At 33.9% G+C, this 12,891-nt stretch overlaps 1 protein-coding gene across 1 annotated transcript in view; it reads right to left on the bottom strand.

The window, feature by feature from the left end:
* Nucleotides 1-12,639, bottom strand: part of CUL2 (cullin 2) — a gene marked incomplete at its 5' end in the record, with an annotated part of 23,808 nt that extends 11,169 nt beyond the window's left edge. The window contains 7 exons of the mRNA XM_008589040.1: nucleotides 1,033-1,099; nucleotides 5,904-5,990; nucleotides 6,098-6,226; nucleotides 6,560-6,619; nucleotides 7,306-7,413; nucleotides 9,079-9,203; nucleotides 12,477-12,639. Coding sequence (XP_008587262.1) covers nucleotides 1,033-1,099; nucleotides 5,904-5,990; nucleotides 6,098-6,226; nucleotides 6,560-6,619; nucleotides 7,306-7,413; nucleotides 9,079-9,203; nucleotides 12,477-12,639 — 739 coding nt within the window. The remainder of the gene's footprint in view (nucleotides 1-1,032; nucleotides 1,100-5,903; nucleotides 5,991-6,097; nucleotides 6,227-6,559; nucleotides 6,620-7,305; nucleotides 7,414-9,078; nucleotides 9,204-12,476) is intronic.
* Between the last annotated feature and the right edge of the window lie 252 nt (nucleotides 12,640-12,891).

Below are 12,891 nucleotides of genomic sequence, written 5' to 3'. Positions count from 1 at the left end.
CCCCAAAACAGGTTTTTTTTTTTTTTTTTTTTTTTTTTGTCTTTTTTCATGACCGGTAATGGGATCGCAACCCTTGGCTTGGTGTCGCCCGCACCGCGCTCAGCCAGTGAGTGCACCAGCCATCCCTATATAGGATCCGAACCTGCGGCAGGAGCGCCACTGCGCTCCCAGCACCGCACTCTCCCAAGTGTGCCACAGGGCCGGCCCCAAAACAGGTATCTTATGGTATTTGAGAACTTTTTGTTAAATGAACAAATGAAAAAATTTTTTAAAAGTTGGCCACCCTCCTTGTACCATTTCTAAGAGATACTAACATATAACCCATTTCTTCCTCTACAAAGGAAAAGTTTATGCAGTACACTTTTCAAAGCATAGTTTAGCAAAAAGAGAAAATTTGAGTGTTTACTTTGGCTAACATCTTTGGGCAACTTAGAGCATCTGTACACAGTCTACAATCATTCAGGTATTAATCCTACTGTTAAGAAGTGGACCCCACTGTTCGAGAAAGAAGCTAAGGAAATGATTAGACCCTAATCAAAGTTTTCTTAAACTGGAAACTAATTGGGACCTTCTGGAAAAAGAATTTACTACTGCAGTTCATAACAGTACCACAGATAAAAAATCAAATGATTAGGTCTCTTTGTGATGCTATAATAGTCAATGAAATTTCTGAGTGCATCTGATACACTTAGAGAATAGTTTTTTAGGAGTATCTGACCCATGAAGTCTGAGTTTCCAAATAAATTTTCTAATATGTATAAAAAGTAGCTGCCTACAAAAATATAATAAATCATTATAAAATTCAGAAAAGTTCTTTAAAAGCAGCAATATTATAAGCAGCATAATTATTAAATACTATTAAAAAGTGCTGTACTTAAACTTCATTATTAGTTGTTTTAATGGTAACCAGAAAGGCAGATAGAGGAGAAAAGGTTAAAAACTATAATTAGGCTGTAGGAAGATCTGTTTTTAAATTAACGTAATCATGACAAAAAAATTTCATTAAACCAAATATAATTAAATGCATTTTACCTGTACAGAGATAATGTAACCATGTAAGTTTCCTTCCACTGAAATGCTGGCTGTAAAATAATTCAAACTGTAAAAAAGAAAAAAAAATTTTTTTTTTTAGATTTTCAGCTACTATAACTTAGCTAGTTATTACCATACTAAAAAAAAAACGTTCATGTTAGAAATGACATTATGGTCCATCTAGTGACTTCTCATTTTATAAATGAGAAAACACATCTGAGTACCTGACCAAGATCATACAAATATTATTCAAGCTCTTTTAACTGACAACCTTGTCGAGAGTTCTCTCTACTAAAACACAGCACTGCAAACTTGATTTTTTGTATAAATTCAGAAATGACAAAAGTCAGTGAGTTATTATCATTTTTGAATGATATTAATTTGGATTTTATAAATTCTACTTACTGATGAAACACATAATCACATGTATTTCAATATGAAAATGATGAATCTCCTATTTGCTAACCTATACCCCTGCTGAAGTGACAGGCTAATAACTAACACTTGTGTGGATACCTACAAAGTGACATCTACGATTTAACTCCCACATCCAGTCAAACACTAATACTAACAAAGCTTCAGGGTACCAATCTTTGGATATCCTTTTGTTGATATTATTGTGAATAATTTAACATTCTATTAATGTAGCTTTGAAATGTTAAAATTTCCTTCCCTGGACTGAATGTGTAATTATAGAACATCAATCCAAAAATACAGAGTTCATGTCTTTTAAAGAGCTAGTACATAATATACAACAGGAAAATTATACCAAAATGTGAAAAACTCAACTTCTTTATAAAACGGAAAAATAAACTGCACCACGTCATAAGAGTTCAGAATTGTTGACATACTTTTAACATGATGTGCCTTATGTAACATACCTAAGGCTTTTATTTGTATATCAAGCTTTATCTTTTGTACTTTCAAAAAGAACGTTAAATAAAGCAATCAGCAACAGCTGAACTATCAGCTGTACTATGCCCACTCCTTAAAACCAAAGTTTACAGCTCCAGCCAAGAGAATTAGTGAATTCTTTCAGCAGCTTATTCCAAGTTCGCCTAGTCCAAGGAAGCTGAAATTTGCTAAGCATGTTTTCCCTCCAATAGTGCTGCATCCTCCTCTGCCAGCATACCCATCAACCCCCTTCTGTGATAAACAGGAAATGACTGGCACCTGAAATACTTAAGATTGTCTGCCTGGTTCTAACCAGACAAATAGCAAACCAAAATATGTGATAAGGGGACTCCAGAAGTATGCTTTGACTAACTAATAACCTCCATGGATGTCAATAAAATTCATTACTACTTATAAAACTCATAATTTATCTATAAAACACTTAAAATGAATTTGTGGACAAAAGAAAAATAAAACATTTTTGAAAATGAGAAACTCAAGCCTAAAAGTGCTCTTTATAAATAACTTAAGTACAAAACTAGCTTTCCAAGCACTAAAAACAGGTTTTACCTCTTTATACTCCTAGAAACTAGAACTATTCAATAATGTTTTATTGGTAATATCAACACGCCAAAAGAAAATATTCTTTTATCCTTAAGTTTAAAATCTGATTACAGACTCATATCTACAGCTAGTAAAAAACAAAAAGATTCAGCTCTAAATAGAATTATTATAAATTCATCTGGTAATACAAAGACAACAGTTATAAAACCTTGGTCAACTGTATCATTAAATAACTGTATTATCAAAGTTTATTAGTAAGAAATACATGCTGATTAAACTTCTCATTTAAAGGAAACAGACTAAAGAATGGCATTGTTCAAATACCATTTGAGGGCATTAATTAGATCTCAAAGAGCCTTAAAAACTAACACTTCATATTCAATGAATTTTTTCACCTCTAACAGAGAGCTACGTTAATATACGCTAGATTATTTTTTAATAATACTCAGGTTTGTGGACTATGCACAAAAGAAATATAACAAGATTTATTGGTTTAAAATGTAAAATAAATTTTAATTACAGCTTTATTCCCATAGTTTTAAGATACTTTTGTGTAAAAGTGAAGTAATTTTTGATAAATAGCTATATTTAAGACTATGACATACAAGTATATAAGACTTGTACATAAAATACAAGTCCTCACTAAGGCAAGATGAATTAATTTACATGTGAAAAATGTACATTATTAAGTATACAAACGGATTTCAATCCTACGTAACTGAAAACTTGGAATTACTAGGAAAAAATATAAGGACAAACTCCCTCTACTGGTAATTAGAGAGAATCTAAATGGAGAGAGAACAATATTCTTGGAATCGTAATTTTAAAATCAGAAAGAAACCCACTTCCTACTTATAAATGAGGAAACTATAAAACCTGATGAAGGTCATAAATATATAATAAATTAATTAATAATAAATAAAGTTTAAGGGGTCAAAAATTATTAGTAGAAAATACTTATTTCGGGCCGGCCCGGTGGCGCACTGGAGAATGCGCCGCTTGGGAGCGCAGTGGTGCTCCCGCCGAGGGTTCGGATCCCATGTGGAGACCGGTTCCCGCTCACTGGCTGAGCGCAGTGCGGGCGCAACACCGAGGGTTGCGATCCCGTTGCTGGTCCCCGGCACGGGCGCGACACCGAGGGTTGCGATCCCGTTACCGGTCAGTAAAAAAAAAGACAAAAAGGAAAAAAAAAAAAAAAGAAAAGAAAATACTTATTTCAAGGAGAGAGTGAAGAAGGACATAATGTTAGAAGAAAACTTTAACCAGCCCCCACTCACGCCCTAATTTCAATTAGAGAAGCAGGGTTTTAAGAAGATGTAAGTTGTAAGACTGTCAACGGGGCAGAGGGATCAATTTTCTTTCTCTTGGCTGGTCACAAATACATCAAAATGCTTCACTTGGCTACCCCATCCCCAGACCCAGCCTGCATCTATTCTTTCTGCAAAATGCGTAATAACCTGGGACTACACCCTGTCCATCCAATGGATGCTTGCAGGAATGCTCTTCTTCATACAGTTTCTAAGACAGTGTGTGCTATAATCTCTTTTCAAAGATGTAGAAAAGTCACAGATAGACTCTTATTCCGAAAGCCTACCTTATTCTCGGTATCCTGAAATCTACCTGACTGGTTATACCTATTACTATTACTAATACCACTATAACTATTATACTATACTAAGTGCTTTACATGCATTATTTCATTTCATCCTCATATCAACATTCTGAGGTAACACAATTATCAGTTAACAACAGAAGGTTAGAAAGTTATTTGCCAAAGTCAGAGAGTAGTAAATGCCATAATAGACATTTGAAACCAAAAACTATGATTCCAGTGCCTGTATTGTGCTATTTTGCTTATAATCTTCATTTTAAAAGAAACAAAAATAACATACTTTTAAAAAATGATACAAACTACTCATTGTCACCATCCCTACAGTGTAATGAAATAACATTTTCATTTTAAATGTCATAAATGTATGCCCAACTTACTGGTTCACAACCTAAATCAGTGCCCACTTAAGGTATTATTAAAGAATGATGAAGTTTTCTCTAGAAAAAACTGCCACCCAAACTTCCATCCCATCAAGAAATAAGAAGCCTCTTTTGGTTGCTTAAAAAATCAAAAAGGGTCAGTTTCATGAAAACATATTCACTCAAAAACTTTTACACAAATGTTCATAGCAGCATTATTCATATATCCAAGAAGTGGAAACAACCCAAATGTCCATCAAGTATCAGTGGATAAATAAAATGAGACTGATTAGTAAAAATGTGTTGCTAGGTCTTTTGGTCAAAGGTGAAGGCCTATATTATTCATAACCCAAAGCAGCTATTTAAAACCTTCCAAAAATTTCTTTCTTTTTAAAGGCAGAATAAATAAGTAAATGAAAGCGCACATTTATGAAACAAATTTCCCTTTTTTTTTTTTTTTTTTGTCTTTTTTCCGTGTCCGGCAACGGATCGCAACCCTCAGTGTCGCCCCCGTACCGGACCGGGGACCGGCGATGGGATCGCAAGCCTCGGCGCTGCTCCCGCGCCTCGCTCAGCCAGTGAGTGGGAGCCGGTCTGTACGTGGGATCCGAACCCTCGGACGGGAGCGCTGCCGCGCTTCCCAAGCGGCGCACTATCCAGTGCGCCACCGGGCCGGCCCCCAAATTTCCCTTTAAAACAAAAACTTTTCTGTAAATCCATATATCTTATTTCAACACTACAAAATGCTCCATTATTATATACAAGATACTTTGTAAGGTTTATAGATATACATGAAAGATACTGGGAACACTCTAGCCAGTAGTCAATTAAAAAAGGAAGGCACTTAGGCATATTTTTAATACCATCTACTGAGTGATGGAGAAATCTATTTCTTCGAAGTTATTCAAAACTCTCATCACCAGGTTGGAAAATCTGAATCTCTAACCTTGGGATATAAAAAGCTTTTGTTCTGTTAACGTTACTCTTAAAAATTAAAAGGTAATTTTTGGTAGGTTTAAAAAGGAATGCAATTTATATTCAATGTCTCCTATGCAGGAAAATTTTCAACTACTGAATAACTCAGGATAAACACAAATCACCTACAATTGTGTAAGCTACAATGCTGTAAAAATGAACTGAAATTCAACTGCACTCCAAAACTTGTACTTAAAGGACTACTTTAGGTGTATTAAGTAATACTAGTCTTTTTAAAGTTAATAGTAATTATCTTGTGGCTCTTTCTGTATCAGTATATATTGGTAGATTTTGTCCTTTTAGTACAGTAATTACGTAGCACACTGTATGAATACACCATTACACATTTAAACAGTCCCTGTTGATTATTTCCTGTTATTACTTACAATGTCGCAATAAACATCTTTACATGCTTAAATAAATAAGAATAATTTCTAGAACATTACCAGATCAAAGCCTTACATTACCTTTAGTTTATTGATCATGGCTTCTTCAGAATCCATAGACATAGACAACCCGTGAATTAAACGTTTTGCCAGCATTCTTGCGTAGAACTACATTAAAAAATATTTAAAAGATTACTTCCTTTCTAATGACTTAAAGTTCAAAAATAAATCAAAGCTGACTAAAACACAAAAAAACTTTTCTATCCACAACTTACCTTTTGAAAAACATCCTTATCATCGATATATTTGAAAACAGTAATAAAGCTTGTGAGTTTGTCTTCCACTTCATTCTCAGTCATCCCTTTTGCTGATTTTTTTAGTAGGTTGTCACAGTACTTAGCAAGCTAAAATAGAAATTGATATCTTATAAAGGGGTGTTCTGCATATTATCATGCCTCAAAGGAAGCAAAGTGGCAAAAATACAAAATAAGATAAAAAAAATGGGATCTTTGCTGTCCTAAAGCTTATGTTTTAAAAATCATGAACATAAACTAAATAACTTAAAATATACATCATATGGTAAATTAATTAAAAAAAAACAACCCAAACTAGAAACAAGTCAAAAATCTAATCAACACTTGATGAGCAACCACCAAACTTACAAAAAAAAAAAAAAACCCAAACTAGAAACAAGTCAAAAATCTAATCAACACTTGATGAGCAACCACCAAACTTACCAGTTCAGGTGCTTTGCAAACAGATTTGGGTTCTCTGTAATTTACAACTGATGTAAGGGCCTAAATAGAAAACAGGCCAGTAATTAGCCACTAGCAATAGGGCAAAAGCATAGCTGTTTCAATATATGGTATAATCTGTAGATCCAAAATTACCACTCCACACAAAACACAGCATTTTGGTGGTCATCTGTTAATACTGTTTACATATCTAACATAGTGCAGACTCCTGTAGCTACATTCCTAATTATATAAAAATCATATATCCTGCTCCTATTCCAAGATATTCTTTATAACTCGTTACTGAAATTTGAATACAGATAAAATAACAGTATTTTTTTATTTACAACAACCTTGTAAGCAAATTTCCTTTGAAGAATACCGAAACTCAAAATTGTAAAATATGTTTACTTTTCTTTCAAATATTATTCAATATAGCCTAAGTATTATACTGAAGGAAAAATCAGTACTAAAGAATATTAAAATTATGCATGTATTTTCAAAAGATAACTAGTTTATTAACAAGTTCCCTAACATAGCATAATCATGGGAAATTCCACAATTTGATTCAATCATTTAGTTATTTTAAGTTACATTATTTTGACATTCATATTTAAATTAGTTACTTAAGGTTAATCTCCAGGTCAGATCAGAAATCTCATACTTAGAAGCCTAATCCTGAAAAATGCCTAAAGAATAATACAGAGAATTTTATATACACATTTAGTATATATGTATTAAAAAGTTACCTTATCCAATGCACTCATAAAGTGCTGATCACCATTCAAAACAGTGTTGATAAGTTGAACAAATTTACCATGTACTTCCAAAACTGACTCTACAAATAGTGTTGGCATCTAAAAATATAAAATACAAAGTACAAAGTCACATTTTAAAAAGCTCAAGAATAAAATTAGGCTTATTAAAGACTTAAGCTTCCTCCAAGTAAATTATGTTTTACACACATATACTCCTCAGAAAATGTTTTTAGTTAAGATAGTCTTAAGAACCTAAAACTGATGTTGAAATTATCTTGTCATTCAACTCCAGAACTATCTAGAACCTCTGCCAGAAGAACCCATCAAAAGCACACTTCTGTCTTGTGCTGGAATACCAAACCTTAAGGGTAACAAGATACAATCTCTGAACTACCAGGCCTATCTCTTTCCTTCTTTTTTTTGGTAGCTGACTGGTACAGGGATCGAACCCCGGACCTTGGTGTTATTAGCACCACACTCTAACCAACTGAGCTAACCGGTGAGCCCCAGGCATATCACTTTCATAGAGGATTATGTGAAAAAAGACTGCCTACTAAGTCACTTAAGGCTGAAAAAGAGAGGAGAGTTAAAATGCACCAGTATCCATGAGAACAGTGATCCTTGAAACTGGGCAGTGCGATCCCCCCCATCTCAGAGGGAAGACATACAGAGCAGTGCAAAAGTGAGTTGTGTCCCTTAATGGAGATAACTATGAAGAAGTTAGTACCTAAGACTTTAACTAAGTTGGCTGAATTTGAGTCCACTACAAATGCATTCTCTTATATTTCCATCTCTCAGCCTTGATACCAAACTTTATGCTTCAAGGCCCAATGTTGTTCAACACTATGAATCTATAAGCCTAATAATACATTAAGCCTAAGAAACAATACAGAGTAAGAAACGTAAATAATATATACTAATGGTACTACAAAAAATAGAAAACTCATGCATTACTGTGGCAAAACATAAAAACTAAGAATTATTATTTGCCAAAGACAAATCTACACCTAGGTGGATCAGCATCTAGTAAGCGCTCCTGAACAATGTCTATACACAGAAATAGGTGCAAACAGTATTATATGGCAAACAGTTCTACTTACGACAAAAATAGAAGTAACATTTACCATTATATCCATCTTATTCATTAAATATCACTAATAATAAGGAACGCAGTCCAACAAGATTTGATGATAGAAACTCACTTTGATAGAAAAGCCAAATTATTGTAAATAGTCATTTGATTGGCAAAGTATTCTTGAGAAAAATGGATATTAGGGATGTGAGGGTCACTGTTTTGATTATTTTGGGTAGCAAGCATATAGTCAGGGAAGATTATTTTAATCTAAATTTGCTTCCTGGCAACCAAAATCAGAGGATATGTAAAGAAAGCGAATTGCAAGTTGTCTATATTACCATTGACTAGTACCACTTCCAATGCAACTAAATATCAATGCCAGTTACACAGAAACACAATTATTAAAAATAGCAAACATTTTTCTGTGAGAGGCTAACAATTGCTAAATTAACAAATCAGTATGGCTAAGAAGCATCCAATTTCACTCAATGGTTTTCTAATTATTTGATCCTTCCAAAATAAGTCCAACAAATTCTAGACTTAAAGCATTTGAATGAAGACATTTCATTTGTTGGCACAGTAAGACTTTTTCTTTCATCTTTTAAAACATTAAAACAGTAAAATCAAAAGAAAAATTCCATGATAAATCTGATTAAGAGAACAACTTTCCAGTTCCTTATACAACTCACATTTTCCTGAGTAAGGTTACTGGTTGCTCTAAGGCCCTCATCATGGATATGATTTTGCAGCTCCTGAATCATATGAGGTAAACCAGTAGACACAGCACGTAGTAAGACATACATATTTGCCATGTCTGAGGGGAAAAAGAAATCTGATTATTAAATGTCCAAATATTTTTAATTTATTAGGTAATATATAGTTCAAAATACAGTAGTACAAAAGAGTATATGCAGAGAAAAGTCCCCCAAACCCCATCTTCCAGCCACCCAGTCTGCCCCCCATAGGAAAGCAATGTTGTGGTTGTTTAGTAGCTTGCCAAAGATGTTTTATGCACATTCAAGCAAATACACATATTCTTCCCCCTGTCCCTTCTTATACAAATAGTGTAGCATATTTTATGTATTACTTGCAGCTGCAGAACACTTTTTAACTTAGAGGTCTTTTTATTTCAGTATATAAGCACTTCCACATATTTTACAACTGCATCGTACTCGATGATATTCATATATTACAATTACTTAACAATTGAAGGAAATTTAGGTTGTTCCCAATCTCTTGATATAACAATGTTGCAATTAATAATCTTGTATATGGGCAAGAATATCTGTAGTATAAATCCCTAAACGTGGGACTGCTGTGTCAAAGTTTTAATCTTGTAGACATATCCTTCTAAAGAGAGCTCCCAACAGCAGGGAACTCCCTTGCCAACAGTGTTATCAAACATCAAAATCTGACACCGAGAGGTGAAAAATGATGTCTCAGCACAGTGAGTTTTACTTTAAACTCTTTACTGAAGTATAATACACACACAGAAAAGTGTACAAACCATAAGTGTATATCTAATGATTTATCACAAGTGAACACACAACTCACCCAGGGTAAGAAAAAGACATTACCTATACCCAGAAGTCCCCTTCATGCCTCCTCCCAATCACTACTCCTCTTGCTCCTCTGCAAAGGTAACCACTGTTGTGACCACTAAACCACAGATTAGTTTTGCCCGTTTTGAACTATGTATAAAAATGGAATCACACAATTCTTTCCTGTCTGGTTTCTTCAATGTAATGTTTATACGGATCATCTGTGTTATTGTATGTATCTTTAATTTGTTCATTTCCACTCCTCTGTAATATTCCATTGTATAAATACATTGTACTTCATTCTACTGTTATTGGACATTTGAGCTGTTTCCAGTTTGGGGCTATTACAAATAATGTTGCTATAAACATTCTTGCACCTTTCTTTTTTTTTTCTTTTTCTTTTTCCGTGTCCGGCAACAGGATCGCAACCCTCGGTGTTGCTCCCGCGCCTCGCTCAGCCAGTGAGCGGGAACCGGTCCGTATGTGGGATCCGAACCCTCGGCGGGAGCGCCACCACGCTCCCAAGCGGCGCACTATAGCAGTGTGCCACTGGGCCGGCCCATTGCACCTTTCTTTTTGCACATACTTGCATGCATTTGGCCGGGGGATGTACATGCCTAGGAGTCTAACCACTGGATCATAAAATATGCACATATCCTGCCAGTTTTTCAATTGCACCTTTCTTTTTGCACATACTTGCATGCATTTGGCCGGGGGAGGTACATGCCTAGGAGTCTAACCACTGGATCATAAAATATGCACATATCCTGCCAGTTTTTCAAATGGGTATATCAATTTACATTTTCACTCCAGTGTATAACAAGTTCCTGCTACTTTCCACACTTCCCAATACTTATTATTTTCAGTCTTTTTAATTTTATATAAAATGTAAGTACTCATATCTTAGTCTAATTTTAATTTGCATTCCTCTATTTTAATGAGATGGGAGTCCCTTTTTGTGTTTATTGGCCATTTGGATATCTTCTACCAGTATTCCGCAATGCCTATTCAAGATTCTTGACCATTTTATATTTTGAATATAAATCTCTTTCAGTCATTGCAAATATATTACCCTATGACTGTCCTTTGATGCTCTTTTCTCAAGATAGTGTCCCTTTTTCTTTTTTCTCTTGGGCTGGCCCAGGTATGGGTCCTGAACCTTTGACCTTGGTGTTCTCGGCACCACAGTCTTCTAAGTGACCTAACCAGTCAGCCCTTGATGCTCTTTTGATGATCCAGTGGTCTTAATCGTCTTTTAATGATCCAAAGTTTTCCATTTTAATGTAGTCCACTGGATCAATCTTTCCTTTGTGGTTAGCACTTTTGTGTCCTATTTAAATTATCTTTCCCTACCTCAAGGTTATGAAGATATTCTCCTATATTACCTTTTAGAAGTGTTATTGTTTTACCTTTTATGTTTAGATTTAAAAAAAAAAAAAAACCTGTAATGAATTGATTTTGTTTACAGTGTCTAAAGTAGAGATCGAATTTCATTTTTTTTCCCCAAATGGGTATTCAGTTGACTCAGTACTGTGTGAGAAATGACCATCTTTCACTGACTGCTACCTGTAATGAATTGATTTTGTTTACAGTGTCTAAAGTAGAGATCGAATTTCATTTTTTTTTCCCAAATGGGTATTCAGTTGACTCAGTACTGTGTGAGAAATGACCATCTTTCACTGACTGCTCTGCAGTCCACCTTGGTCTTAAATCAAGCATCTACATATGCATGGGCTGCTTCTACACATTGTTTATTACACTGGTCTGTCTAATCCTGTACCAATGCCTCTCTGTCTTAATTCTTGTGGCTTCATGACATCTTGCTATCCTGTAAAGTCTTTCCATCATGCTCTTCAAGATTACGTTGGCCATTCTTAGTCTAAGAGTATAGCTTTCAGAATTAAAAAAGAAAAAAAAGATGGACTTTGGACTTCCCAGCCTCAGAAACTGTAAGCAATAAATTTTCATTTTCTTTATAAATTAAAAAAATTTTTTTTTTATTGGGTTTTGATTAGATTGCCTTGGATTTACAAATCAATGTTGCTGTCAACAATGTTTAATTTTCTGTGTAGGTCTGGCACATGTCTTATTATATTTATTTCCTGCTATTTGATAATTTCTCTTTCTCTAAAAAAATTCTTTTTATTCCACTATTTATTGCTGGTATCTCACTGTATTTTTATTTTGTATTTCTCCTATATCTCCTCATATATTTAAAACATATTTATATTTCCTTTTCATAGTTATGCCTTTATTCCTACTGTTTATTAGGAATTCTAAATGTATGAAGTAAATTAGACCTTTTGATATATAAAAATGTATAAACACATTTTCCCAGTTTTTCTTTTGACTTTAGAATACATTTTGAAAATATACTTTTCCAAAATAGTCTTTCAAAATACATTATTAATAATTTGTAAGTAAGTACATCAATATTTTAAAGACTATTACTAAAATATGCTTTAAATCTAAGGTGGCTGGATGATGATGTAAAAAGTGGGTTTATAATTTAATTTCTATTCACATTTATGTTTGGTATCACTTACCATTTTTTTTCTCTTGTCGAATGATATTATGACATTCCGCATGTAAGAACTGCAAGTGGTCTGCTACCATTCGTTGCTGACATTCATGAATCACTTTAGTATATGAACTTGGATTTAAGTATTTTCGACATCGAATTTCTTCATCTTTTAATCTACCTAGAACCTATAGATATATAGTGTTAGAGTCATGAACTACTAAGTTTTACTATGAGGAAAAACCGTAATATTGGTAAATAACTTAGCCAAATTTTAATGGCTCAGCTAAAAACAGCAAAGATAATAAATAAGGTTTACACAACCCATTTAAACCCACATTTCCTAAATCATTTCAAATTTTTATTTAAGCTACTAGCTATCACCTATATAGTCTATCACACTCTTAAGAACATGAACTAAAGTTATATGATTTGTATTT

This window comes from Galeopterus variegatus, unplaced genomic scaffold, assembly GCF_000696425.1.
Source record: "Galeopterus variegatus unplaced genomic scaffold, G_variegatus-3.0.2 Scaffold5172, whole genome shotgun sequence".
NCBI lineage: Eukaryota > Metazoa > Chordata > Mammalia > Dermoptera > Cynocephalidae > Galeopterus > Galeopterus variegatus.
Note: the sequence above shows the minus strand (reverse complement) of the source record. Positions and strands in the feature narration are given on the sequence as shown.